Source organism: Halichondria panicea, chromosome 6 (genome assembly GCF_963675165.1).
Source record: "Halichondria panicea chromosome 6, odHalPani1.1, whole genome shotgun sequence".
NCBI lineage: Eukaryota > Metazoa > Porifera > Demospongiae > Suberitida > Halichondriidae > Halichondria > Halichondria panicea.
The window spans coordinates 16,620-43,238 of record NC_087382.1 but is presented as its reverse complement, the minus strand read 5'-3'; the positions used below and the strand labels follow the sequence as shown (position 1 = coordinate 43,238).

Here is a 26,619-nt window from a genome sequence, read left to right as displayed (position 1 = left end):
TTCTGCATAAGCCCCACCCCCAAATTTCTGCAGCAAGCAAGAGCCAGCCTGTGTAAGAAAGTTTAGGCCCACTCGTACTCAGCCAGAACAGCTAGCCCCTCACAGTAGCAGTAATCAAGATTGCCAGGCCATCTCATAGATACCAATAGACTAGTCTCCACTGTGCTTGGGGTCACATCCAGGGACAGGAAAATGTTTGGCCACTTGCAAAAAGTGACTGTGTATAATTTTTCCTGGTTCAACTGTCTTCTGTGAGCTGCTTCAGCTGTTCTCTCGATCTCTTAGTCTCCACGTGGTTTGCTGATTCAGGTATTTTTATGCATGCAACAGGAATTTTCTGAAGAAAAGGGTGTGTCTTGTTGTTCTAAAATTCTACTTGTAGCTGAGTTCAAGTGTGTTGTTCTCTACCGTATCGTACCGAGGCTTGTTCTCTACTAACTTCTGCATCTTGAATGAAGATACTGTAGCCTCTGGATTATTTTTATCAGTGAGTGCTGACAGCACTGTTTTCTTGCTTTATAGATCTAGATGTGAATGTTACACTGCTAGATCTAGATAAATTTCACCCACCCAACATTATTTTAATCCAATGTCTTATTACACACTCTACAGAGAAGATGTCTGACTATCTCACAATAGAAGATCTAGGAGATCTATACATAGCTACGTTTGATGCTCGAATCAAATGGCGAAACTTCTTGCTAGTGCTTAAAATATCGTCGGATACCATTGACAGCATAGGTACAAAATGGCAAGACGATCCTGATGACTGCTATCGTGAGGGTTTGAAAGAATGGCTGAAAGGTAGAGAGAGAAGCTGGGAAGATATCATCAAAGCTTTGTCCAGTCCTATTGTGGGTCACAGTGACATAGCCAGGACCATCGAGAGAGATCATGTGCAATCTACTAGTGGAAGCAATCCTACCGATGTGAAGTCAGAGGGTAAGTACCAATAATTTAGAATTGGAATGCATAATTATGTATGCTAATAGTTTTTAGTTGCTTCTCTCACCCTCCACACACACAATGTTTACAGATCACAATCAGCAGAAGATCAATGACAATTTGATAATTTTACTAAACGAACGACTCGGTAAAGGTGCATTTGGAATAGTCTTCAAAGGAAGGTACCGAGGCGATATTTGTGCAGTAAAAGTTCTAATTCACGATGGTATCGAGATGCAGTCAGGTTTCCCAGTCGGCAAAAGTGAAGAAGCTAGTAAAGCATTTGATCGTGAGTGTGAGTTTCTCAAGACACTCCAGCACCCAAACGTTGTGCAGTATTTTTCAACTGCTAAGCACCCCAAATCAGGCAGTACAATCCTCGTTGTTGAGCTGATGGATTGCAGTCTGAGATCGTATTTCTCCAACCTTGATAAATTAGAGTCCCTCACTAGCGAATGTGAGATTAGCCTCTCCAAAGACATGGCTTTCGGTCTGGCCTACATTCACAGCAAGCAGATTATCCACCGTGACCTCTGTGGCGATAACGTCTTGCTGAAGCTTACACGACCAGTGCCTATCGCAATGATTTCCGATTTTGGCATGTCACGGCTATACGATCCCTCCAAGCTTAGCCACACCCTCACAGCAATTGGTCACCGTATGGGGTATCTACCTCCCGAGGCCATTCGATTGGAAAAGGAGAAATACGATAGTAGCCTGGATGTGTTTTCCTATGGGGTGATTGTGGCGCAGATTGTTCGTAAGCTGGAGACGGTCAAATCAGCAGAGGACCGATCATTCCATGTTGCCCAGATTCCTCACAAACACAGGTTGAGGAAGCTTATTGACAGTTGTTTGGAAGAAGACATGGGGAAGAGACCATTTGCCAGGGACATCTGTGAGATACATAGCGCACGATATTTATGTGTTTACGCTTCCGAAAAACGTGTTGATGTTTTCCTATTTAACGTTTAATTCTTACTTTAGATGCTTCACTGACAAGAGACTCGGAGCCAGTGGAGAGTGAGTCAAAGGACACTCAACCAGTCGAGAAGGTGTGTACATGTAGTGTGTGAATGAGATTCCTAATTGCAGCCACAACAACAATAATGTGTACATTACATTATGTACCTTATAAGGCTGTCTCATTGTCGGTGTGTCAAGTTGCGTGTCTTTGTATATGCATGAGTATACTGGCTGTCACGTTATAATTATAATTACGCATCCTTTTGAGTGTGCAGTGTAAACTCATTCTGTTGTACTAGAATAGTGATTTGAAGATTTCCACCTATACGGTCCCCTGTACAGGCACGTAGAGAACAGGTTGAACACAAAGATGCTGAGCTGGTCAGGAGAGATGCCATCAATCAACAGCTGATACAGGTAAGATGAAATGCACCATTGTATTATTCCGACCTATAGTGGACTGAATCATGGTTCTCTTATTAAGCAAACTAGATCGAGGGAATGAATTAGAATTGACAAGTAACATTCACTTGTTAGTAGACACTATCCTAATTCTGCTCATTCATTATTCAGGGTCCCCCTCCCAGGGAGTTGATCCCTTCATTCACTCTGAAATTGAGAAGAGAAAAAGACATGTCGATCAAGATGGGTGACTCAGTACAGAGTGTTGTTGTCGTTGACGTGGTGTATGTTGGTGGAGGCCATGCAGAATATGATAGGGACATGTGTGCAGTGATGAAGCTCGAGCAACATCAATGGACCAAACTACCGGAGTACACTGCCCAGTACTTCGCTATAACTTCACTCGCTAATCGACTAGTGCTGGTAGGAGGATATGATTTCATAAACAACCAACCAACCAATCAACTTGCAGTATTTGAGTCAGGAGAATGGACTCACCCGTACCCACCAATGAACATTGCTCGTGATTCCTCAACAGCTGTCTCCTTCAACAACCACATCATTGTAGCAGGTGGGTTTAATGATAAACAGAGACGCATCTCCTCTGTGGAGGTGTTGGACGTCGCATCAAGAAGATGGTACATTGCTCAGTCATTACCTAACCCACAGTCAGATCTGAAATCAACTCTCATAGGAAATACCCTTTACCTAATGGGAGGGTACGATCACACTGGGAATCCAACCAAGACAGTGCACCACGTCGACCTCAATGAACTCATTGTAAAGGTGGCCCTTCCCTACCAGGACACGCCAACTCTCTGGCAGACCTTACAAGAAGTACCACTCGTGTTGTCAGCTCCTCTCAGTATTGAGACATCACTATTAGCCATTGGTGGACGTGACGACAAAAGCGAAACAAGTTCAGTGATCCACCTCTACCAGCCTGACACCAGGAGGTGGGTGAAAGTCGGAGACCTGCCTACTGCACGATTCAACTGCACATGCTCAGCACTTCCTAGTGGAGAGGTGATTGTAGCCGGAGGAGAGACAAAACTTAATATTTTCATCCAAACTGCAAACTTCTTCTCTAAAAGTCCTGCTTAATTACTTGTCATGCAATTAGTTAACAATGTACGATCTTGATACTGAAAAACACCAAATCATTTTTTCCTGTATTATACTCTAATTACGTTCCATAGAATTTCATTGATGATTAAAAGTTTGTACTGATAAAAATATATTGCAGACAAAATAAACGAAGGGGCTGTGGGGGTATAAGGGTAAGGAGTATCAGTGTAATAATTATCTCATATATATATAAGTTCAGGTCGTTGCATTGGTTGGGATCTTGTCCGAGGGATAGGGTGGATGCCTTCTCCCAGAATCCAAAGTACATCTCCTCTTCCGAGCAGACATGCAGTGAGGGGTGGGGCTCGGGAACTATTAAATAATCACATGGTTTTACTGCATGAGTGGAAGTTTGAGGGTTGCATATGGAAGTAGTAAGGAGTTAGAAAAAATCGCATATTATAATTTCTTAAATGGCCAAGGTAACGAGATTGTGATGGAGACTTGTGATTTCTATATTGACAATAATAATGGTGTAAAAAATAATAATAATAATTCATAGAAAGTACTTGTCCAGTCACTGTGGCGTAGGAAGGGGGGCTCCACGGGCTGGAGCCCCCCCCCCATCTTTCTAGGCTATTAAGTAGAGATGACTTATCCAAGCTCACTAATATGTCGATGTAGCCTAATTACTCTTTTTTCCATTTAAAAAACTAGAGTCCCCCATTGAGAAATTGCTAATTGCTTCCTACGCCACTGTATATGCATGGTTGTGGTAATTTTGTTGTTAAAAATGATTGATGCCAAAAGTCCAAGTCTAGCTTCATCAGCAGAGAGCCTTGCAGCTCTCTTCTCACTCTTGCAGCTACCAATAGCTAGCGTTCTAGTGCAGAGCTAACTGCTAAGTAGAGTAGCAATACTCTATGGGGACAAGTTTTTCTACATACTCTTCTGCAATGGCATTCCAAGGAAGCAAAACTAGGCATAACTCGAGAACGAAGCAAATCCACGAAATTAAAATCGAAGAAAACATGACTAGAAGCCTATAGAAACTCTTACTTACTGCCAGAAGTGTAATACACTTCATTGACATTGATCCTTGCCAGCAGCTGTAGCAGTCTACACAGCAGACAGACACACACACAAACACACTAGATACCGTAGATCTATACCTCGCATGCGCACCGAGGCATAATAACCCATAGTACAACCAACACCACATACCTCCGGAGTAGACCTTATACACTTACAACACCCATGGGCCAAGGTTAGCCATGCACCATATATTATATATAATTATATATAGACTTACAACCATTATACATAATTATAGATCTAAGCTTATAACCAGAAAAACTCATGCACTTATGGGGCGTAGTGGTCAGTTAATTTTTGGCAATTGTGTTAAGTACTGGAAACTGGTAAGCCCCACCACATATCACCTGACACTAACGTCGTTATATACAGTAGCCATGCAGGATGGTAACTTCACGGGTGTCACTGAGTGTCAGACGGACTCATGACCACCTCCTGTGATGGGTATCTACAATGTGATGGGTATCTATAAGATAATGGTTTTAAGTGGAACAGTCTTGGTGGGAGGTACAAACAAGGTACAATGCGGCTTGCCACACACAACATACCTTGACGTGACACAGACTACGCAATGCTATGCATGCCACTGTCCACTTGAATAGACAACAAATAGGGCATGTCTTATACTAATTGGGTTACATGCCATTCCATTCCGTGTAGCGTGTTAGTGACCTAATAAGTGCTCAATATTGCTGAACCACAAATATATGTCCCCCGAAAATTACCTTGCTATACGGTATTTTTTGCCATGAACTGATGTGTGGTCCTTTTGATACTTCTGATCCTATTCCAGGCTGATTCGTGAAGCCTCTAGATTATTACCAGTGAGTGCAAACAACACTGTTTACTGTACATGCATTGCTATAGATCTACTAGCTAGATCTAGTAGACATATAGGAGTTAACTATTTTGCAACATAGATCTTGATCTAATTATAAATTTTCTGCTCTCTGCAGAGAAGATGTCTGACTATCTCACGATAGCAGATCTAGGAAAGCTGTACATAGCTACGTTTGATGCTCGAATCAAGTGGCGAAACTTCTTGCTAGTTCTTGAGATATCCTCGGATACCATTGACAGCATAGGTACGAAATGGCGAGACGATCCTGATGACTGCTATCGTGAGGGTTTGAAAGAATGGCTGAAAGGTGGGGAGAGACGCTGGGAAGATGTTTTCAAAGCTTTGTCCAGCCCTATTGTTGGCCACGTTCACATAGCCAGGACCATCAAGAGAGATCATCTACAGTCTACTGGTGCAAGCAATCCTGAAGATGTGAAGTCAGAGGGTAAGTACCAAAAACATAATTATACCACTGGAATGCATATATCATAACTGCTAGATTGTTTATAGAGCTGCAATAATACCCCTTCCTCACCCCCACACACAACATTCTACAGTTGACCAAAATCGTCAACAGATCAATGACGATTTGACTGTTTTCTTGGATGAGCCTCTCGGTAAAGGTGCATTTGGAGCAGTCTTCAAAGGCAGCTACAGGAGCGAGATTTGTGCAGTCAAAGTGCTGCTTCATGATGCTATGGAGATGCAGGCAAGTATTCCCATCAGCAAAAATGAAGAAGCTAGCAATGCAATTGATCGTGAGAGTGATTTTCTGAAGTCGTTCCAGCACCCAAACGTTGTCCAGTTTTTGTCGACTGCTAAGCACCCCAAATCAGGTGGTACAATCCTCGTTGTTGAGCTGATGGATTGCAGTCTGAGATCTTATTTCTCCGGTCTTGATGAAGAGTCCTTCACTAGTGAATGTGAAATTAGCCTCTCCAAAGACATGGCTTGTGGTCTGGCCTACATTCACAGCAAGCAGATTATCCACCGTGACCTCTGTGGTGATAACATCTTGCTGAAGCTTACACGACCAGTGCCTGTCGCAATGATTTCCGACTTTGGCATGTCACGGCTATACGATTCCTCCAAACTTAGCTCCACCCTCACAGCCATTGGTCACCGTAGAGGGTATCTACCTCCCGAGGCCTATCGATTGGAAGAGGAGAAATACGATAGTAGCCTGGATGTGTTTTCCTATGGAGTGATTGTTGCACAGATTGTTTGCAAACTGGAATCGATTAAATCAGCCAAGGATCGATTATTCCATGTTTCCCAGATCCCTCGCACACACAGGTTGAGGAAACTTATTGACAGTTGTTTGAAAGAAGATATGAGGAGGAGACCATCTGCCAGGGACATCTGTGAGTCAATTGGATATGGATAGTGCATAATAATTATGAACCTATACTAAATCATTTTTAAATGATTGTTTTACTCTTAATTTAGATGCTCACCTGACAAGAAGCGTGGAGGCAACAAAGAGAAGGTCTCAACCAGTAATTAAGGTGTGTACTTGTAATGTGTGAATGAGATTCCTAATTACAGCCACAAAAACCATATAGTACTGTACCTTAACTAGCTTTGAATCCAGACCGATTAAAATACGGCTTGGTATTATTACACGGGTAATAGTGCACATGCACAACTGAGTTCCCCAATCTGGGGCACGTTAGTAAACTTTGTTCTTTGGAATAACACCAAAAGGACTGATTTGGCAATGAAATACGGGACCTGCCCCTGAGGTATTATACCGTAAACTAGTTTGTTTACTGTTTACCCCGTTAATTTTAGCAAATACAGTAGACTCTCGCTATTCCGGCTCTCTGAAGTACGGCCACCTCGATATACCGGCCATTTGGCTTGGCACGGAATGCTAGCTATATATTTACTGCACAAAACTCACCCTAAAGTACGGCCACTCGCTATTCCGTTTACCGGCCAGTGCTGGCTGTGGTTTTTAATGTAATTTTATACGTATATTACGGCCGGATATGACGTTTTGGGTGTGGTTTAGCAAATAAAATTGGATTACACTTAAATAGAGAACAGAATGATTCATTATCCTTCATTATCCTCGAGACAAGAACCGCAAAAGTAGTTATTAGATTCGAGGTAAGGTCGTTTTTAAGCCGCGGCTATTTCCTGAGCTACAGCCACCTCGCTATTCCAGCCAAGCTGCATGGTCCCAAGGGTGACCGGATTAACGAGAGTCCACTGTACTTTAATTTGTCTCATGTGAAGATGTGGCTTTTGCCCTATTGCGTTGTCAAGAAGGCTTGCACGTTAACATGCCGTCTCATTATTGTTGGTCAGCTTGTGGTTCATTGTATATAAAGCCTCTTAAACCGTATAGCATGTAATGTTCATAATTTAAACTTTCAAGCCATAGTTCCAGTTCTTGAGCTTCTTTGGACTTTATTACCACAACTATAAAGGAGCAGCAATCTTGAAAATCCAGGTAAATAGTACTTTCCGGACGGGAAACAGGACAGAGCCTCCAAATCCGGGACAGTTGACACCTATGAACTGATATACACTTCTTCTGTATTTTTAAGGGAAATTAAAACATGCCGAGAAATTAGCACAGCGCATGCAGCTTGCAACATTTTTTCTAGTGATTTCTACCTACTAACTGTATGGCAGTGAGTGACTGACAGCAATTAATCCTGTATCAGTAATTCATTCCATGTCGTCAAGCAAGTGATTGCACTGGGGCGCGTCCGAAAATTTTAGCAGAGAACTGCAACATAATACGATTATAGTATGGTTACTCGTGCAATAAGGGATTAATAGTACTAACGCTCATCATTCATTATTCAGGGTCCCCCTCCCAGAGAGTTGAGACTTCCACTTACTCTGAAATTGAAAAGAGGAAAAAACATGCCAATCAAGATGGGCACCTCGGTACATACTGTTGTAATCGGTGACACGGTGTATGTTGGTGGAGGGATGGCAGACATTTATCGTGACAGGTGTACTGTGATGAAGCTCGAGCAAGATCAATGGACCAAACTACCACAGTATACTGCCAGGTATTTTGCTATGACATCACTCGCTAATCGACTAGTGCTGGTGGGAGGTCGTGATTCAAGAAGCGGCCAACCCACCAATCAACTTTCAGTGTTTGAGTCAGGGGAATGGACGCACCCGTACCCACCAATGAACATTGCTCATATTTATTCAACAGCTGTCTCCTTCAAAAACCACATTATTGTAGCTGGTGGGAAAAATGACAAAGAATGTATCTCCTCTGTGGAGGTATTAGACGTAGCATCTGGAAGATGGAGTATTTCTCAGTCACTACCTAATCCACAATATGAAATGAAATCGACGCTCATAGGAAACACCCTCTACCTAATGGGAGGGTGGGATCACACTTACGCAGAAACCAGGACAGTGCACCACGTCAACCTCAATGAACTTATTGCAAAGGCCTTTTCAAACCAGGACGACACGCCAACTCTCTGGAAAACGATACAAGACACACCGTTTCAGTTCTCAGCTCCTTTCAGTATTGGGAGGTCACTATTAACCGTTGGTGGAAGAGACGATAGAGTCAACCCAAGTTCATCGATCCTCCTCTACCAGCCCGACACAAGGAAATGGGTGAAAGTGGGAGACTTGCCTACTGCACGATGCAGCTGCACATGCTCAGTACTTCCTAGTGGAGAGGTCATTGTAGCCGGAGGACAGACAAAAACATTTCACTATATCCAAACTGTGGATTTATTTTCTATAAGTGCTTAATAGTTGTTTTGTTATAGTTTTAATGTCGTGCATTGGGGTAACAACACTTGATACATGCATGGATCATTGTATCAGCTATAAAATATGGCAAAAGCAATGGCAATTTTGTACATAAGTACGTATCAGAGGAGGTACGACAGGAAGTGATGTCAATTTACGGTTTTTATGAAGAGTATAATTATACTTATAGCTTCGAATCAAGTTGCCCTTTAGTTCTGACTCCTGTATAGCTATCAAACTGAACTTTAATAACGTCTTCCTTAAGATGAGGCATGAATACATCTTTGAAGTTAATGGGTTGACAAGACCTTTAGGTGTGTCAGTACTTTGAGCAGCGATTAGAATAGAATGTTTGTGCAAACAGATTTGTTACTTATCTAGTTATACGGAATTAATAATGCATAGTAGTTCTACTGTTACTTTATCATTAAAGTATTTGGTACTGAATCGTTACACATGACATAATATAATTATTCAGTACCAGATAGTTTCTACCCTCAAAGCAGGAAACATTAGAATTCGAGTTACGGTCCAGAATTTTTATATGTAAATATATACTCACTGCATTCTTTTCAATCAGGTTAAGACATGTATTACCCTCGTTCCCAGGCCGATTTGTCTCTAAATAACCATACGTCGACTCCTAGTGTTATTTTAGAGACAAATCGGCCGGGGAACGAGGCTATAATATACTACACACACATGTAATTATGTTGCATGGAGATTAAGCGTGCAATGTGTGACATTTTGTAAACAGAACAGTAGACTCTCGCCATTCCGGCTCTCTGAAGTACGGCCCCCTCGATGTACTGGCCATTTGGTTTGGCACAGGTTGCTGGCTAAATTGTTACTGCACAAAACTCGCCCTGATATGCGGCCACTCGCTTATTCTGTGTACCTGGCCAGTACTGGCTGCCCCAAACAAGGTTTTTATTATACGTTTCACGGAGGAATTTTGTGAGTGTACGGAGAAAAAAGAGAATATACTGAAGCAGAACAACAAAACTTGCTCTCATAGCTAGCTAAACGACTACCAACGATCATAGTAGCACATTATACTCATGCGCAATCAATCTATTGGGTGCACACCAAAAAGTTATCAAAAAGATATCTTACTAATTCCTCTTCTCCCTCATTTCGTTTCACAGAGTTGTTTTGATAACAATAATGCCCTGCATGTTATTAAATATATAGCTATACTAACTAAAACTCACATTAATTGTTGACATACAGTGCCTTCCAGTGGTGACAAAAGGAAGAGGTAGCGTTTGACTACTTGAGAGGCAAACCTCCATCGATCTGATTAAAATAGCACTCATTCTAGTAAGTAGTACATTCTAGTACCTCTTCAGAACACAAGGTGAAAGGTTTGCTGATGATTTAATTGGCTATCATAATTATACATCAACCATCCAAGATCATAGAATAGCATTTTCTAGAATTGATGATTGTTGCTCTGACTTGGACCTCCATCTAAGACGGGACAAGTGCATATCATTATCATTTACAGGAAAAAGTTTGACGTTTTAAGTTAAATCAAGTACTCACTTCAAAATCCAGCTAAGTTTCTAGGCAAAGTAATTAGCACTGATCGTTATAATAATCTAATTTTTCCTCATCTAAAAGTCAAAGTTGCTCTAAGTAATTGAACAAACGTCCAATCAGAGGTGAATAGAAACTTTGGATTTATCAACATTATATATATCTTGCATTACGACTGGACATGACATTTTGGGTGCAGTTTTGCAAATAATTATTACGAGACATAACCACAATTAGATAGATTTGAGGTATAGGGATCGCTTTTTAGCCGCAGCTGTTTTCTGAAATGCCTCCACCTCGCTATTCCGGCCAAGCTGCACTGTCTCAAGGGTGGCCGGATTAACGAGAGACTATACTGTATAATGCATGCTTCTTATGATGATTAAATGTTGTGACACACATGATTATGCATGCACACACACACACATGCACACACACGTCTGTAGAGCGAATATTGGATGTATGTCTATTTGTCAAGAGTTACCAAAGATAAGCTCCAATAATTTCGTGCGCAGCAGTGGTAGAGTGATGTGTGTGTGTGTGTGTGTGTGTGTGGACACAAAAATTAATGAGCTGTTTGAGTGAACTATAGACACTTTCATGGACTGCTTTAACTGCAGTAGTTGAATCAAAATATAGCTATATAGGCTAGAAACTTGTAGGCGGTCTTTGAAGGCGACAAAAAAACACTGTTTTCTAATCGCTTTATAGATTTACGATCATTCCCCATAATGATAATGTCGCTGCAGCAATGAAGCTCGATCAACGCACGGGGTGAATTCTCTATAATATGCATGAGCATCTTATTATTATGTGTACTGTTGATCACAAGAAAGGAAGCAATCATAATAATTTATTTATTAGCATTAAATGTTAGTATATCACTATAATTATGCATAATTATGGCCGTGTAGTTTATAGCCATGGTAACAATGATTTGACAACCATCATTTGAGAGAGTATAATTATACAGTCATTAGTCCTAGCACATGACACAAAAACTTCCACATTCTCTAGCCTTAACTTAACAAAATGGCTACCAGTAACTACAGCAGTAACGTTAGATCTATTAGTTACAGTGACGCGGAGCAAAATGGCTACACATTCGTAGATCCTCTACCAAAAAAGTACATTTGTGGAATATGTAATACCTTATTGAGGGAACCTCACGTCACAGAATGTTGCGGCCAACATTTCTGCGAAGATTGCCTCAAGAAATCTGCTTCACAGAATACAATACAACAACAGAACGATTCTTTGGGGCTAACCGAGGATCGATTTTTGGGACCCCAAACTTCGGATTGTCCACATTGTGGACAAAACAACTTCCACCATATCAGATATTTGCTCTTTAAACGAGAAATCGACAGCATGAAAGTTCATTGCCTTCAAAGACCTATTGGCTGCAACATGCAAGTAGCTTATAGTAACAGAGAAGATCACAACAAAATCTGCCGATATACACAAGTTTTCTGTACGAACGAGTGTGGTAAAACTATCTTCAAGAAATACTTAAGCTTTCACATTCAAAATGAATGTATGTTGAGAACAGCTACATGCAAATCATGTGACAAGATCGGAACGTATAAAGAAATCGAAAGTTTTCAACATCACTTCATCTGTCCAGGAGTTATCCTAAAGTGTCCTAATTCTTGCGGAGCTCAGATTGAGCGCAAAGCAGCAAAGTCTCATGATTTGGTTTGCCCAGAAGCGACGGTGGACTGCCAATTTGCTGAAGCAGGTTGTGAAATCAAGCCAAAGCGCAAAGATCTTGAGAGCCACTCTGATGCCAACATGAAGCAACATCTATCTCAACTAATGACAGCACACGTGAACATTAAGCAAGAATTTCAAGCTTTTAAAGAAAGTCACGGAAAGAAAAATCAACCTGCCACCCCTGCTTCTTCGCAAAAATGTAGTACTGGTTGGCCATTCAAGTAATATTAATCTCTTATTTGGTCGTCGTTCAGCTCATTACATCAAAATAGTTTAGTGGATTAGATAATCAATTACTGTTTGTGGTAGTGATTAGTGTATAAATTGTATGTAGTCTGTCAATAGTCGTCAATATTCTTTGATTTGAAAAAATGGTTGATGCTATAATTACCATATACATGCATGTGTATACCACTAATTATATTTTATTATAACATACACTCCCCACTATAGCTGATCAAACAATTCAAAGGTATATTCATAGAGTGTTGGCATATCCCTGGTGTTTAGCTATAGCTATAGCTGGAATAGACACACCGGGCACACACACAGTCATGCAGCTTTACCGTATCCCTCGTACGGCTACGCCTCGAGGCATAATAACTTTGCCAATTGCTCCGGGCATGACGTGTCTTTAGCGTTGCCTGGCAATATAGTTTGCATTATATATAGAATTCGATTAGAGCTGGACAGTTCGCTATATAGCGCTAGAGCAGGCTGACATAATTATAGCTAGATTAGTTTTATGGTTGTCTGGGAGGCCAGAGGGTGCTCAAACAAGTGGCATCATTCACACCATGCACTGCATGGTATTTGCAACAACTGGAGGCACGGGCAAGGGCACCTTCTATAAAAGATTAGCCCATCTCATCGCCACAAAAAAATTTTAACTACAGCTCAACTTTGGCATATTCACTATATATAGCATTTTGGCTGCTTAGATCAATTAGAGGGAGCCGTTCTATACTTTCAATCATATGCTAGCATTGAAGTAGCGTTGCTAAAAGCCGCCTCACAACATAACTAAAACTGCCGCTCATTATTTTTCTACTTGTACACATGCATGTTTGAGAGACATGCGGTAAAGTCATTGAAAAGACTTTATTTTACTTTAAAAGAGTACAGTATCACTGTTAGTAAACTACGCTCGGTCATTGCAAATATACCCACGCAGTCCTCTCCTAAATATTTTAACTATATAAAGCATGTATACATACATACCACATGATTACGAGCTGCACAAACTGACCATTCACAAAATACTTGAGACTAATTGTTCAACCACAGCTAAAAGCTGAAAGCCTAGTGCTTACGCTAGCTTAGAATTTATAATTAGAATGGCTAGTCAGAATGAACCAGAGTTCGTAGATAAGCTAACAGACGACAACATTTGCTGTATCTGCACTAACTTACTCAACAGCCCAATGTTGACCGATTGTTGTGGACAGCACTTCTGTGAGGAGTGTCTACAAAACTGGTTACAGAGACACGGACAGAGGACGTGCCCTCACTGTCGAGCACAAGGTTTCAACTACATCAAGAGTCTTCCTATGGAACGAGCCATCGATAGCTTGAAGATCTATTGTCCTAATAGCTCCAAGGGGTGTGACAAAATCCCTACACTGGGTGAATGCAATCAGCATCTCGAGAAATGCTTGTTTGTGGAGATATCATGCACTAAGAAGTGTGGAGAAAGAATGTTTCGAAAGGAGCTTCTAGATCACGAGGACAATAAGTGCCCAAACCGTCTGATACAATGCCAGTATTGCACACTAGAGGGGATGCACAAAGAAATCACTGCCAAAAATCATATAGACGAATGTATTTTTTTTCTTATTTCTTGCCCCAACAATTGTGGGCATAAGAAAGTACAGCGCAAGAACTTAGCAATTCACCAGGACGAGTGCCCTCTTGAACCAGTAGAGTGTCTATTTTCTGGAGTTGGGTGTACGGAAATGATTCCACGAAAAGATATGGCAGCACATAAAGCCTCAAACACAGAGCACCACCTGGAGCTAGTGATGACAGAGACTGTTACGCTTAAGCATAAGGCAAACCGATTTGAGCAAAAGGCTAACAAGTTAGAGCAGGAGGCAAATCATGAAAAACATCAGCTACAGCAACTCTCACTCAAGTTTGGTGGCCTAGCATCTTGTGTAACTAACCAACTAAGCACCATTGATTCTAACCCTCGAAATACACAAGCAGCAATCAAGAACATCAAAAGCTCTCTAGAGACAATGACCACAATGCTAGCACCAGGTGACACACGATACTACCTATCACTAGTTGAAGTGTCACAGCATAGAGCTCGGTCAGCTTCGTTCTACATCAAACCTGGCTATAAAATGTATGTGAGCATTGATAGTCACGATAATTGCACGATATACTTGGAGAAAGGTGAACACGATCACATACTTAAGTGGCCCATGCCTGAAATGGAAATGGAACTCAGTATTACAGAGAATAGTATTATAATCCTGTATGATGAAACGATCTGCACCAGATGTGGCTACACAGTGAACCGACTAGAGGGGGACAGAACACAACAACCTATCAACTATCCACGGGCACGTTGCTGGCATACTAGGCTAGGGGTTCTGAGAGACTTTGTATTCCTAACAGTGAGAAACCACAAGTGTGTGATATGTAATGAATAGAATAATTATACATTAGAAACTTTCCAAGTAACACGTTAATTATTCCATTTAGTGACTACCAGAACCTTGCACGAAAAATACCGATTTGAAAAATACTGTGACTGATCCTGATGGCAGACTTGGGGTGAGCCATTGTGTGCTTCCGCTTCTTGCTTGGTATTTTCTCTCACACACATAATTATTGACATCAGTCCCACTTATTATATATCTCACACGAAGGTCCTGTGAGGAGGGAGGATTACCAAGATTGAGACAAGACACAACTCTAGCACAATCGACAAACTAACTTTTGTGTGCAAATCTCCCTTTTTACTCTTAGCAAATAATTATGGTATGACAAATGTAATCCCATTTCTGTGCATGTGTATAGTCTCGCAACAGTGTAGGGTGTGTATATGTGGAGTTGTCCCAGTGGAATTAATTCATGACGTTATAAGGGTGTGGTTTTATGGTATGAGCGCGTTTACGATGATGTTTTACAAAATAATCTACAATGTGATTGGCGGCGCCAATATCCTGGCGCAGGGGACAACTCCACCTTCTTCGTGTGAATGGGCGTATAGACTATTCTGTGTGCTATAATATATTGCTCGATCCTTGTTTGGTATCTTTCTCACATACATGCATACAATAATTATATCATTTCTCTAGCTATATTTAATAGACATTTAATTTACTGTCGCTATAGACACGCCCATATGCAATCATTCTTTACCAGGCCTAGGTTAGCCTCTTCGCAGGCTGCTCTCCTTTTTCTGTTCTTTGTCACAGCAGAATTGAAGAAACAAAGAAAAGAAGCGACAAAGAAAAAGGAGAGCCGAGCAGCCTGCGAAAGAGGCTAACCTAGGCCTGGTAAAGAATGATTGCATATGGGCGAGAGCACATCGCAATAATTCTCCTCCCACACAGTACTTGGAGCGCATTTACCAGGGTATAATCATGATACAAGAAAATAGGGATTGGAAACGGAGTGGTGCACGTGATGCTTTTACATATTTGGAGTGAAGCCTCGAAAACTATCCGCTTTTTGTCTTATAACGAGGTTTTTTCCGGGTAACTCGCTCTGGGCTTTACCGTGCAATCTATGAAATGTTTGCACTCCAGAATTTTTTGAAAATTTTGTCAAACGCGCAACAAAAAAATACTGAGTACCTACACATAAGTATAATGTTAATGAATTGAATTCGACACAGTCATTTAGGAGAGGGAAACAGAAGTTTACGTGTGGCTTGACTAGAAGCAACTACATGTAGACCTATATACAATGTATAGTTTTTGCATTTCTGCACCAAGCTACAAGGCCATGTGGCTGCAAGATTGCAAGAAAGATGTCAGGCATTCATAATGATAGTCATATAATGATATTCGTTTGTTGGAGTGGCCTTAGTCTAGACAAGCGAAAACCTTACATACAGAACCCAATCAGCTGATCAAAAAATCAAATAATAACTTACGCTGTGGATTGGTGGCCACCATAGAACTGTATAGGTTCCCATGCTGTCCATCAAGGTACCACCACCATCGATAATATCAGTCCAATGAACGGTGAGGTATATAGTTGCACAGACTGCTTGTGTTTTGAACAATGACGTTTCCTTTTTTGATTTGAGTTAACTTGGGTAATAAGCCTCCCTATATTAGCACTAAGAGGGAGAATGAGCAACAACTATACGCTTCAGCACGTATGATACGCAGGTTAGGCAGAATAATCTCACTGCATATGGTATCCGGGATATCAAGAAATCAAACAGCTCCGGAAACTCGCTCCAAACAATAAAATCATCACTATTGAGTTGTCTTGAAGCGTTAAAGTCTCTTAGAACACTTCCACGAATATATGAATGCAGCTTCAGAATCTCTCTCAGAGGTTGTCAAGGACCTCATCAACTGATGATCCATATTCAATCTGATGCCCAATGCACATTTAACCGTAAAGCAGGTATATTTCGACGGTATAAAAAGTTTCGCAGAATGACTGTTTTTGCGGATTTAATTTTTATAGAATAGCAACCTTTTTGAGCATGCATGCATGCAACATTAAATTCGTGGGTAGCTATCGTATATAGCGTGTAATTTTCGTGGGGCAAGATATTCGTGGTTTTCGTGGTTGGAGGTTTGACCACGAATATTTACCCACGAATGAAGCGACCTTGCCTACCTTTACTAATCCAAGCAGCAACGACGAAAATATTACCCACGAAATGTCTCAATATTGCTGAACCACGAATATTTTGTCCCCTGAAAATTACCCGCTATATGGTATATACAATAAATGTTCCCAGTACATGCTTATCAGCGAAAACCGCAAACATTTTTACCCTCGAAATATACCCACCATGCATGTATACGATAGATAGATCTACTCTATCTGGCGATAAAGCTGATCGAATATTCACAACAAAAAATTAACCACGGTGCATAAATTGAATCAATAATTTTTTTTATAGTTATGCCAGATCTCACCATGCATGTTTTATAGTACAGTTGAGTTACGCTTCTCTAATACCAGATACCACTGCAGAAGACATCAGACTGAACAAAGAGTTGTAACCATTTTTTACCAACTTTTGCTGTTGCTTGGTCTCTTTAATGGCGAATTTTTCACACATGCATTTAGCAGGTTAGCTTCCCTATAATGCAAGCCAAAGGATAATTATTACGTATAGAGAGGAGGTTGAAAGAAGTTGAGATCACGTGCAAAATATCAATTAAAGGGGTTGTTATAAAACAGGGAATGAGAAATGAGGAAATGAGAAATAAGAAATGAGGAAATGAAGAAATAAGAAATAGGAAATGAGGAAATGAAGAAATAAGAAATAGAATAATATTTATGCATGGTTACGATCATCACCATGCCCATGGCATTAATTTTCATATAATAATTATGACATTGTTATAATAATAATTGCACAAAAGTAATGACTGATATCAGCCAAGAAGCTAGTAGGTGACTAAGTATTTAGTTATCAAATATATAATTATAGTGGCACCTCCACACAGTACAGGTTGTCGAACACATTGTAAGAATTAAATTTTACCATCGCTTCAGATGGCACAGTGAGCTTTCTTCCTTAAAGGTAGCATCAGCTTTCACTAGGCATTGCTTGTGAGAATGGTAATGGGAATTGCTTTCTTCACCCTGTAGCGAGATTGGATATGATACCAGTACAGTGTACTAATGTCATTACTTCCTGCAGCTTTACGACAGGACTGGCAGATCGTTAGAATTTGCTTGGTTTGACAAACAGTTTTGGAGGTTTCTTTGCTGTTACTTACATGTAGATGTTGACATTGAGTCCAGTCCATTGACTATCACTTGCCCACCGGATTGTGAAATCAGTGAATGTATTGCCAGTATAGCCACGCATAGGTAAATTGTTTGAGACTGTGGGACTGTAGGACAGTACATGTAAGTACCGTTACGTAGGTAGATCTGATGTCTGAACCATGCCAGTCGTACATGGCACACAAGTAGATAGAGGTAGGGAGTGTCACACCGTGTACCAGAGGAACATAAGTTCTGTATGGTGGCAGAGCACCAGGAGACTTGTCACCAGGAGGTACGTACCTGTAGCTCAGTAGATGTTAGCTTCGTCTTCAGACTTGCTCTGCCCATAGATATGCTCTGCCTAACAGCTCATTTCTATTTCTTATTTCTTCATTTCCTCATTTCCTATTTCTTATTTCTTCTTTTGGTTGTTTCTCCATGTAACCAAAAAGAAGAGAGGGCATGCAACTTGGGAAACATCAGAATTCATAATACGACTGGCCCTCTTCGAGCTTCACTTCTGTCTTGATCTTTAATAGCTAGCTATAGGTACGTAGTAGTCGAGTTCCAGTCTAGTCTAGTACTTTTAATTAGTCTCGAGGCCAGACTCCTCCGGGGGGGAGAGAGTTTGGCAAACAGAGTCACTTTTCTTGGTTTTCAGACTGTAAAAAAATGGGCGTGGTGACGATGCTAAAACTGGCTGGCTATTATCTCTACTCCCGTACAGATTTAGTGAGATATGAAAGACTTTCTGTGCTTGAAATAACATTTTTAGTTGATGTATACCGGTGTCATAGGATAGAACCTCCGGGCGACAGTTTCTCCCCCGGAGCCTGCGGTCTTAGGACAATGCCTCCCCCCCCCGGTGGTTTCGTCCTAGGACAAAATCCCCGCCCCCAGGATATATCATCCGGGTACATGTCCTGTCAAAACCTGTCGTATAATAAGCGTGCGCGTGCATGCGAAATGTATAGACTGTTAGCAATCAGAATGGCTACTCAACAAGTAGCCTCGATCCCAGGCCGAGTTTTCGCTTTTATAACGGTTAGGCGAACAACTGGGCCTGGTACTAGTTGTCTGCACATGCGTCAGTCGTTCGTCAGATTCTGACGAATGGATATTCTCGTTCACTTTTGTGACATTTATATTCGTGTACTATCGTGTACTAGAAGTCAGTTCCCGTTTTATCATTATTGGAATCGATTGGAATGGCTCTTAGCTGAAGCTTCTCTCTTCTCTGAAGTTTATTCTGAAGACTGAACAACAAGGGAAGAGGTATAAAGCTTTGTCAAGCTTGTTAAGGTCAGATATTTTTGTGTGGGCCCTATGGCCGGCTATGCTATCAAGTCTTGTTCATGTTTGGCAAGAATGTAGGTAGACTCATAGATATAAGAGGGAGAGGGATGGGAATCACTACGTAAATAGCATTGACGATCCGCGTTTCGGTCAATGTTTTCTTCTTTATTTCCTCTAACCCATGCTTTTAGCTAGTACTAGGCTATAAACTAGCTACTGAGCTCCATGTATTAGCAATGGCTAGTGGAACAGTCACAACAAGGTAGCAGCAATAGTTAGTGAGACCCTCCAAGCAGTAAAAAGCAGCTTGGACAGCAAATTCTTGAGAGGAGCTCTGTCTGTACCGTTGAGTATTCCAGTACAGTCACAGACATGATAGAGAATTATGGAAATGTAGCAAAGTTCTGTCGTAAATTACTGTGCCGATACGATGAACCAACTATCAATGAATACAAAGAGACATGTACCTACATTCAATCATTGATGTAACTTTCTAAATGGGTACCCAAAAGTCTGCTTTTAAAAACCAGCTTACTAAGACAAAAATGAACATTACTTACCAACCTAAAGCCAAGTGGCTTTGATTTTACTTGCATACAATGCCCAGCTACTTAAGAAAGAGGGAATCATTAATATTTTGGGCTGTAGTCACAGCCTCTCCTTGTAGAAGGTACACAAAGCCACTAGATAGAGCCGAAACGATAATACAACACTCAAAAAACTGCCTTTGAAAGTTTTCAAGCTCTTGGTGAGATACACAACGCTTCTATATGATGCACAGTAGGCGTGGATGCTCAGCACAGGACTAAGAGTCCCAGTGGGGAGCTGTGAATGATAGTAATAACATTTCCCGCTGGGTTGGCGGGGTGTCTAGAGCCGTAACGGGGATCAACTTTTGGCAATACACAGAAGTGATTGTGCGCACGTGCTCCGTTTCCCATCCCTCTCCCTCTTATATCTATGGTAGACTATAGTTTCATCATTAATATGGTGGATCAAGTGAAGAGTGTGAGCTAGAGAACTTGGTGTTGCCATCATCAGCTCGTCGACAACGACACTATAACCGAGAAATTTAATATGTATAGATCTACACGTATTTAAAATGTCTACTTCTCTGTACAGGAGCAATGGCTAATATCCAGCTATCCCAACAGTGCTCCTCTTGGCTATACTAACGGACGAGACTGGACAGTTTGAGGTAAGGGTTTAACCGTCTTTGGTTTCTTTTAATATTGTCCTATACTCACAGACACAGGACTGGAGTATGACCTGCTCATTCGAGCGTTGCTGGGTAGCTCAGAGACATCAAGAGAATCTACGTTTTCTCAAGCAATGAGTTACGAGTTGGGGCCTAGAATCAGAGAAGTCCAGCAGCCTGCTAAATCTTTTTGAAACGTAATTTGAAGGCATTCAATCATCCTGAAGTTGCCCTGGGTCACTGTAATGGTGCTGCAGCACAACTGGCAACTCCCCAGGCCTTTGTGAAGCAGCTCCCTATGTGCATCTTTTGTGTACTCACTCTGTGCATTTTCTGTGTACAAATTTCTATTATTGATTTATTAAATATTTTTGCCGACCACAAATATACAATGAAAATTTGACGCATGCGCAGACAACTAGTACCAGGCCCAGTTGTTCGCCTAACCGTTATAAAAGCGAAAACTCGGCCTGGGATCGAGGCTACTCAACAAGTAGACTCGCAAGCCACTCCCTTTTCTCTGATTGGACGGGGGCAGGAGAAAAGGGACTGGTGACTCTGGGCTACAGCTTGTGTAAATCAGGAATGCTATTAAATATTAATGTCACGTGCAAATTATCCAATTTATTCTGATGTGTCAAAAGCTAAAGACACACAGAAGACAAGTATACAGATCTATCTAGCCAGCCTTTTGATTTTATAGATCCTTGTACCAGTGTCTGTTGTGCCACAACTTGTGGATTAGCATGGAACAGCTGATGAACGTAGAAATCTTGGCAGTCCTTCTTTGAACCGAGGAGTGGCAGCGATTTAAGACAGCTTGTACAAGTCTGACTACTCTCAATTCAACTGCTGCCGTCTGCCATTATCTGTCTTGTATTGTACAGGTTATTAAAAGCTTTAGGCAACCAATGACTTTCGGCTGCCAGTTCTCATCACGTAAAACTAAAACAAGCTAATCTCTGCTGGTGTCTTAGATGACTATATCCTAGCTGAATGCCTGATGATGTTATTACTCCATCATCTTCTCTTTTCTAGCACTAGCATCCATTCTTAAACTGTAGCTAAGAAGCCTGCGATCACTTTTGCAGGCTACGCAATTCTACTTAACCTCACGCAATGTTTGGATCACGTGGAAAAATCAATGAATAATCTCTACCCAAATTCTGGTAGAGACACAAAATGTGTCCCAGAGTCACCAGTCCCTTTTCTCCCGCCCCCGTCCAATCAGAGAAAAGGGAGTGGCTTGCGAGTCTACTCAACAAGAGTATGAGGACATACTGCTGTACAAGACTGCTGCCAGCAATGCTGGCCAGAAGAAATACAGAGACGGGCTTTCCACTAATGACAAGAGAAGTATAAGAGACAAAGCTCAAAGATATGCTCTGCAGCAACAATGCTTATACCTGCCTGAGAAGGACAGCACTGGCATGCATAGAATGAGAAGAGTTGTGGTGAAGCAAGAGGAGAAAAGCAGGATACTAAACATGTGCCACGATGGACTGGATGGGATGCATTTTGGGAGAGACAAGACCTATGGAAAGGTATATTTATCATCATATCTTATAAAGTATAATTATATCTGTTTCATGCATGTAGGTTGTTCAGGATTTCTACTGGAAAGGCCTACATGCTGACGTCATACAGCTCTGCAAGCACTGCGACAAATGCCAACGAACGAATCACCAACTGCAGAAGCCCAGAGCAGAACTACACCCCATCCCTGTGACAAAGGTCTGGTACAGAGTTGGTATTGACTTGGTAGGACCTCTACCTGAAACAAGCTCTGGAAACAAGTACATTATCACCCTCTCAGACTATTTCTCTAAGTGGCCTGAGGCTGCCCCACTCCCATCAAAATCAGCAGAAGGTGTAGCAAAATTTCTGTTTGACACATTTTGCAGGCATGGGTGGCCAAAAGTGATTCAATCAGACCAAGGAAGAGAGTTTGTCAACGAAATCAACACCCGACTTTTTCAGTTGACTGACATACAGCACTGCGTATCAAGTGCTTACCACCCACAAACAAATGGCCTTGATGAACGCTTCAACCAGACTCTATATAGTGAACACTCTCAAGAAGGTAATCGATTCTAGTACTAATGACTGGGATTAGCATCTCTCTGCTGCTCTTTATGCCTATCGCATATCAAAACAGGTAGAATTTTAATTATTATATCATGCATGCATATATTATTTTTTGATTGTAGGCGTCATCAAAGTACACACCCTTTTTCCTAATGTTCAATCGCCACCCGCGGAAAGCTGTTACTTTTGATATGGATCAACGAGATGGTGTTGACGCTATAGAAGATAGAGGAGATGCTGACCAATTGAGTGGAGAGGAGACTGAAAATGAAGAAGACGGAGAAGACATGGATGGAATTCTCCGAAGGTTGATGGAAATTCGTGACCGCTGTCACCTCAATGCCAAGGAGAACATTGCTGCTGCACAGCAAAAACAGAAGCAGCAGTATGACAACAAGCATAACTCTTTGAAGGTATTATTTTATATAGCAAACTTTAGCTTATTTTTTGCCATTTTTGTCGTAGAGTTATCCAGTTGGCAGCAGTGTCATGCTATGCTATATCATGTCATGGCCAATTCTCATCGAATGGGAGGGAAAATGGACTGCACCTGGAAAGGTCCATATATTGTCCATAAGATCCTTGACAAGGGTAGATACGAGTTGCAGTCTGGGAGCGGCAAAGTATTGAAAAAGTGTTACAATGGGGTACTGCTAAAGGAATACTACTCTCCAGGTAAAGTGTGGCTAGCAATAACCTCCTTCTGTCGTGTTCCTTGCTATATAATTATGCTTAAAACATTTTACAGAAACCAACGATGAAGAAAACACTCTTCCTGGCTCTGAAGACAACCACTCTTCTCCAGTCAAATCACCTCCTAAGAATAAACGAATGCCTGACGTATACCCTCTCAAAATCCTGACCTACCCTCTCAAAAGCCTGATGCACCCTCTCAAAAGCCTGACCTACCCTCTCAAAAGCCTGATATACCCTCTCAAAAGCCTGATGTACCCTTTCAAAAGCCTGACCTACCCTCTCAAAAGCCTGATGTACCCTCTCAAAAGCCTGATGTACCCTCTCAAAAACCTGACCTACCCTCTCAAAAGCCTGACCTACCCTCTCAAAAGCAAGATAAGCGTGATAAGCGTCCTCTTGACACAAAAGATCCTTGCAAGTCACCTCCTAGGAAGAAACAAAAGAGTCAGGTAATAATATATAATTATCATAACATGTCTATTTTCTTGGTAGAATATTCTGTATAAGCTGTGTATATATCTTGTACAATTCTTAGACTTCTGTGTATATGATTATAGGGAACGATGTGGCTGAAGACCCTAGATCTAAACCTCTTTGACAAACAAGTGTTGAGTGCAATAGGTGGTATGCTCTCCGACAAGCATATGCGTGCAGCCCACCAGTTATTATCGATGCAATTCCTTAAGTTTGAAGGCTGCTATAATACTCTCTTGGCCCAATTAAAGGCATTTCCACCAGTTTCCAATAATCAAGGCCCAGGTAAGACAACGTTTATGTAATTATGATAATTTTACTTGTATACACGTGCAGCTGTGCAAATCTTCTTTGTTGAAGAACGACAGCACTGGATTGCCACTTCTCTGTTTAAGGGTGAACTGTATTTATACGACAGCTGCTTCAATGGAACGCTTTCCCCAAGTACTGAGCTCCAGATAGCACAAGTGTATAGCCCATTAATTCAATGCAATGGGCTGTTGATTTCTGTGGTGGCTCTCCAGCAGCAAGAGGGTGCTAACAACTGCGGACTATTTAGCATTGCTGCTGCATATCACGCTGCTATGAACGATAATGTGGATTCTCTAGTGTTTGATGAGGCCAAAATGAGAGCACATCTCATTAAGTGCTTTGAGAAGGGCAAACTCTCACGGTTCCCTCGCACAAAGAAAGCGATGCCCAAAAGACCAACACCACAAACCATTGCCATTACAATATACTGCATGTGCAAGAGACCGGACTCTTTTGAGGATATGGTCATGTGTGACAAATGTAGTGAGTGGTATCACTATCGCTGTGCCAAAATTCGCAAAGAACCAGTAGGTAATTGGTTTTGTTCTGGTTGCATCACTTTATGATTTGTGCACTTTTGGTTATATTTATTGTACTTCTTTCTCTTGCATTGTTGTATATATTGAGTATTGAGATCTATAACATAATAGATACAGCATCTATTGCATCTAGTTAGGCTTTGTCTATGGCTGTTTACTTCGTAGCCTAGACTAGTCCTCTCAGATTACCTGTGGACTGACTTTCACCTGCACCGCAGAATGGGGGAGCTCTGGTCCTGGGGTAGGAGCTTTTGTCCTAGGACAGAAACTCCGGGGGGAGGATTTATCCTAAGGACGGAACCCCCCCCCCCCCGGAGCTCCTGTCCTGGGGGAGGCCGTGTCCTGTGACACCGGAATTTAAGCATAGATACAGCGGTTTTCAGAGTTCTTGCATTTGCAATGTCTAGAGCGGAAGTACTTGTCACGTGAACCATTACGTAACAAGATTGAATTCTACCTCATTCCAAACCGATTTTTTTCCAATACATGATTTAGGAGAAAATTAACCTTTGGAAATAGCCTTTGCAAGCCTTTTGCATCCCGCTGAAGCTATCTTTGAAATTGTAAGCAGTTCAAATAGTTTTGTGAGCTAATATTAGCAACACAAGACTGGATGTCTGGAGCTAAGAGAGATGCTACTGTCTGTATGACTCATCAGCTTGCAGCAACACAAAATGAGTAGTCAGGCCGGGGCAAGCCACTTCAACCAGTTCCTTATAATAGTTCCTTATAATACTGGAAAGCTACACTCCTATTTCAGACTTCTCTGATTAACTAGTAACGAGTAATTTTGTCTATAAAATTTATATTGAAAACTGAATGTACAAAAACTTGCCTGACTCAGCAATATTTGTGCTCCCGTGATGTTGTCCAACCTTAAATATTTGGGAATATCACGTGACAAGTGACTTCCGCTCTAGACATTGGAGATGCAAGAACTCTGAAAACCGCTGTAGTGGAGGAAGGGGATTGGCAACTCACTCACGTGAGCTTATGTTTGCAATGTACAGCGGTTTTCAGAGTTCTTGCATCTACAATGTCTAGAGCGGAAGTCACTTGTCACGTGATATTCCCAAACATTTAAAGGTTGGACAACATCACGGGAGCACAAATATTGCTGAGTCAGGCAAATTTTTGTACATTGATATAAATTTTATAGACAAAATTACTGAAATAAAATTAATTACTAGTTAATCAGAGAAGTCTGAAATAAGCGTGTAGCTTTCCAGTATTATAAGGAACTATTATAAGGAACTGGTTGAAATGGCTTGTCCCGGCCTGACTACTCATTTTGTGTTGCTGCAAGCTGATGAGTCATACAGACAGTAGAATCTCTCTTAGCTCCAGACATCCAGTCTTGTGTTACTAATAGTAGCTCACAAAACTATTTGAACTGCTTACAATCTCAAAGATAGCTTCAGCGGGATGCAAAAGGCTTGCAAAGGCTATTTCCAAAGGTTGATTTTCTCCTAAATCATGTATTGGAAAAAAATCGGTTTGGAATGAGGTAGAAATTCAATCTTGTTACGTAATGGTTCACGTGACAAGTACTTCCGCTCTAGACTTGCAAATGCAAGAACTCTGAAAACCGCTGTAGCTGAGCCAGAGCTGAGCAGCACATCCGCTATTCGCCTGGGTATTGTGCGGGAGGTTTTACCAACACACAAAACAGACTTGCCTCTCTTGAAGTAGAGGTCAACAGCATTCATAACTGTACATACCACACCAACAGTAAAGTAGGCATCATATGGAAACCACTGGAA

At 41.3% G+C, this 26,619-nt stretch overlaps 4 protein-coding genes across 4 annotated transcripts; all 4 read left to right on the top strand.

Moving 5' to 3' along the window:
• Positions 1-42: 42 nt before the first annotated feature.
• LOC135337573 (uncharacterized) lies at positions 43-3,552 on the top strand. Its single transcript, XM_064533511.1, has 6 exons — positions 43-487; positions 613-942; positions 1,037-1,843; positions 1,933-2,000; positions 2,254-2,328; positions 2,485-3,552. The coding sequence occupies exons 2-6, from the start codon at positions 618-620 to the stop codon at positions 3,415-3,417; spliced, it is 2,208 nt and encodes a 735-aa protein (XP_064389581.1). The 5' UTR covers positions 43-487; positions 613-617; the 3' UTR covers positions 3,418-3,552.
• A 1,611-nt stretch (positions 3,553-5,163) lies between these two features.
• On the top strand, positions 5,164-9,150 carry LOC135337570 (uncharacterized). Its single transcript, XM_064533507.1, has 5 exons — positions 5,164-5,300; positions 5,433-5,762; positions 5,875-6,681; positions 6,767-6,825; positions 8,141-9,150. The coding sequence occupies exons 2-5, from the start codon at positions 5,438-5,440 to the stop codon at positions 9,065-9,067; spliced, it is 2,118 nt and encodes a 705-aa protein (XP_064389577.1). The 5' UTR covers positions 5,164-5,300; positions 5,433-5,437; the 3' UTR covers positions 9,068-9,150.
• A 2,341-nt stretch (positions 9,151-11,491) lies between these two features.
• On the top strand, positions 11,492-17,894 carry LOC135337569 (TNF receptor-associated factor 3-like). The gene is made up of 3 exons (XM_064533506.1): positions 11,492-14,963; positions 15,038-15,109; positions 15,205-17,894. Exons 1-2 carry the CDS (start codon positions 13,663-13,665, stop codon positions 15,072-15,074), a joined length of 1,338 nt encoding a protein of 445 aa, XP_064389576.1. The 5' UTR covers positions 11,492-13,662; the 3' UTR covers positions 15,075-15,109; positions 15,205-17,894.
• A 5,780-nt stretch (positions 17,895-23,674) lies between these two features.
• On the top strand, positions 23,675-24,944 carry LOC135337568 (uncharacterized). Its single transcript, XM_064533505.1, has 3 exons — positions 23,675-23,980; positions 24,089-24,290; positions 24,342-24,944. The coding sequence occupies exons 2-3, from the start codon at positions 24,095-24,097 to the stop codon at positions 24,881-24,883; spliced, it is 738 nt and encodes a 245-aa protein (XP_064389575.1). The 5' UTR covers positions 23,675-23,980; positions 24,089-24,094; the 3' UTR covers positions 24,884-24,944.
• The last annotated feature ends 1,675 nt before the right edge of the window (positions 24,945-26,619 follow it).

Excerpts from the sequence above, each read along its gene's own strand:
- LOC135337569 (XM_064533506.1), top strand. The coding sequence starts at position 13,663 with ATGGCTAGTCAGAATGAACCAGAGTTCGTAGATAAGCTAACAGACGAC. Across the intron at positions 14,964-15,037 it reads CTAACAGTGAGAAACCACAA|TGACTACCAGAACCTTGCAC; the intron begins GTGTGTGATATG and ends TATTCCATTTAG.
- LOC135337573 (XM_064533511.1), top strand. The coding sequence starts at position 618 with ATGTCTGACTATCTCACAATAGAAGATCTAGGAGATCTATACATAGCT. Across the intron at positions 1,844-1,932 it reads ACCATTTGCCAGGGACATCT|ATGCTTCACTGACAAGAGAC; the intron begins GTGAGATACATA and ends TTCTTACTTTAG. Across the intron at positions 2,001-2,253 it reads ACACTCAACCAGTCGAGAAG|GCACGTAGAGAACAGGTTGA; the intron begins GTGTGTACATGT and ends TCCCCTGTACAG.
- LOC135337570 (XM_064533507.1), top strand. The coding sequence starts at position 5,438 with ATGTCTGACTATCTCACGATAGCAGATCTAGGAAAGCTGTACATAGCT. Across the intron at positions 5,763-5,874 it reads TGAAGATGTGAAGTCAGAGG|TTGACCAAAATCGTCAACAG; the intron begins GTAAGTACCAAA and ends AACATTCTACAG. Across the intron at positions 6,826-8,140 it reads GGTCTCAACCAGTAATTAAG|GGTCCCCCTCCCAGAGAGTT; the intron begins GTGTGTACTTGT and ends TTCATTATTCAG.
- LOC135337568 (XM_064533505.1), top strand. The coding sequence starts at position 24,095 with ATGTGGCTGAAGACCCTAGATCTAAACCTCTTTGACAAACAAGTGTTG. Across the intron at positions 24,291-24,341 it reads TTCCAATAATCAAGGCCCAG|CTGTGCAAATCTTCTTTGTT; the intron begins GTAAGACAACGT and ends ATACACGTGCAG.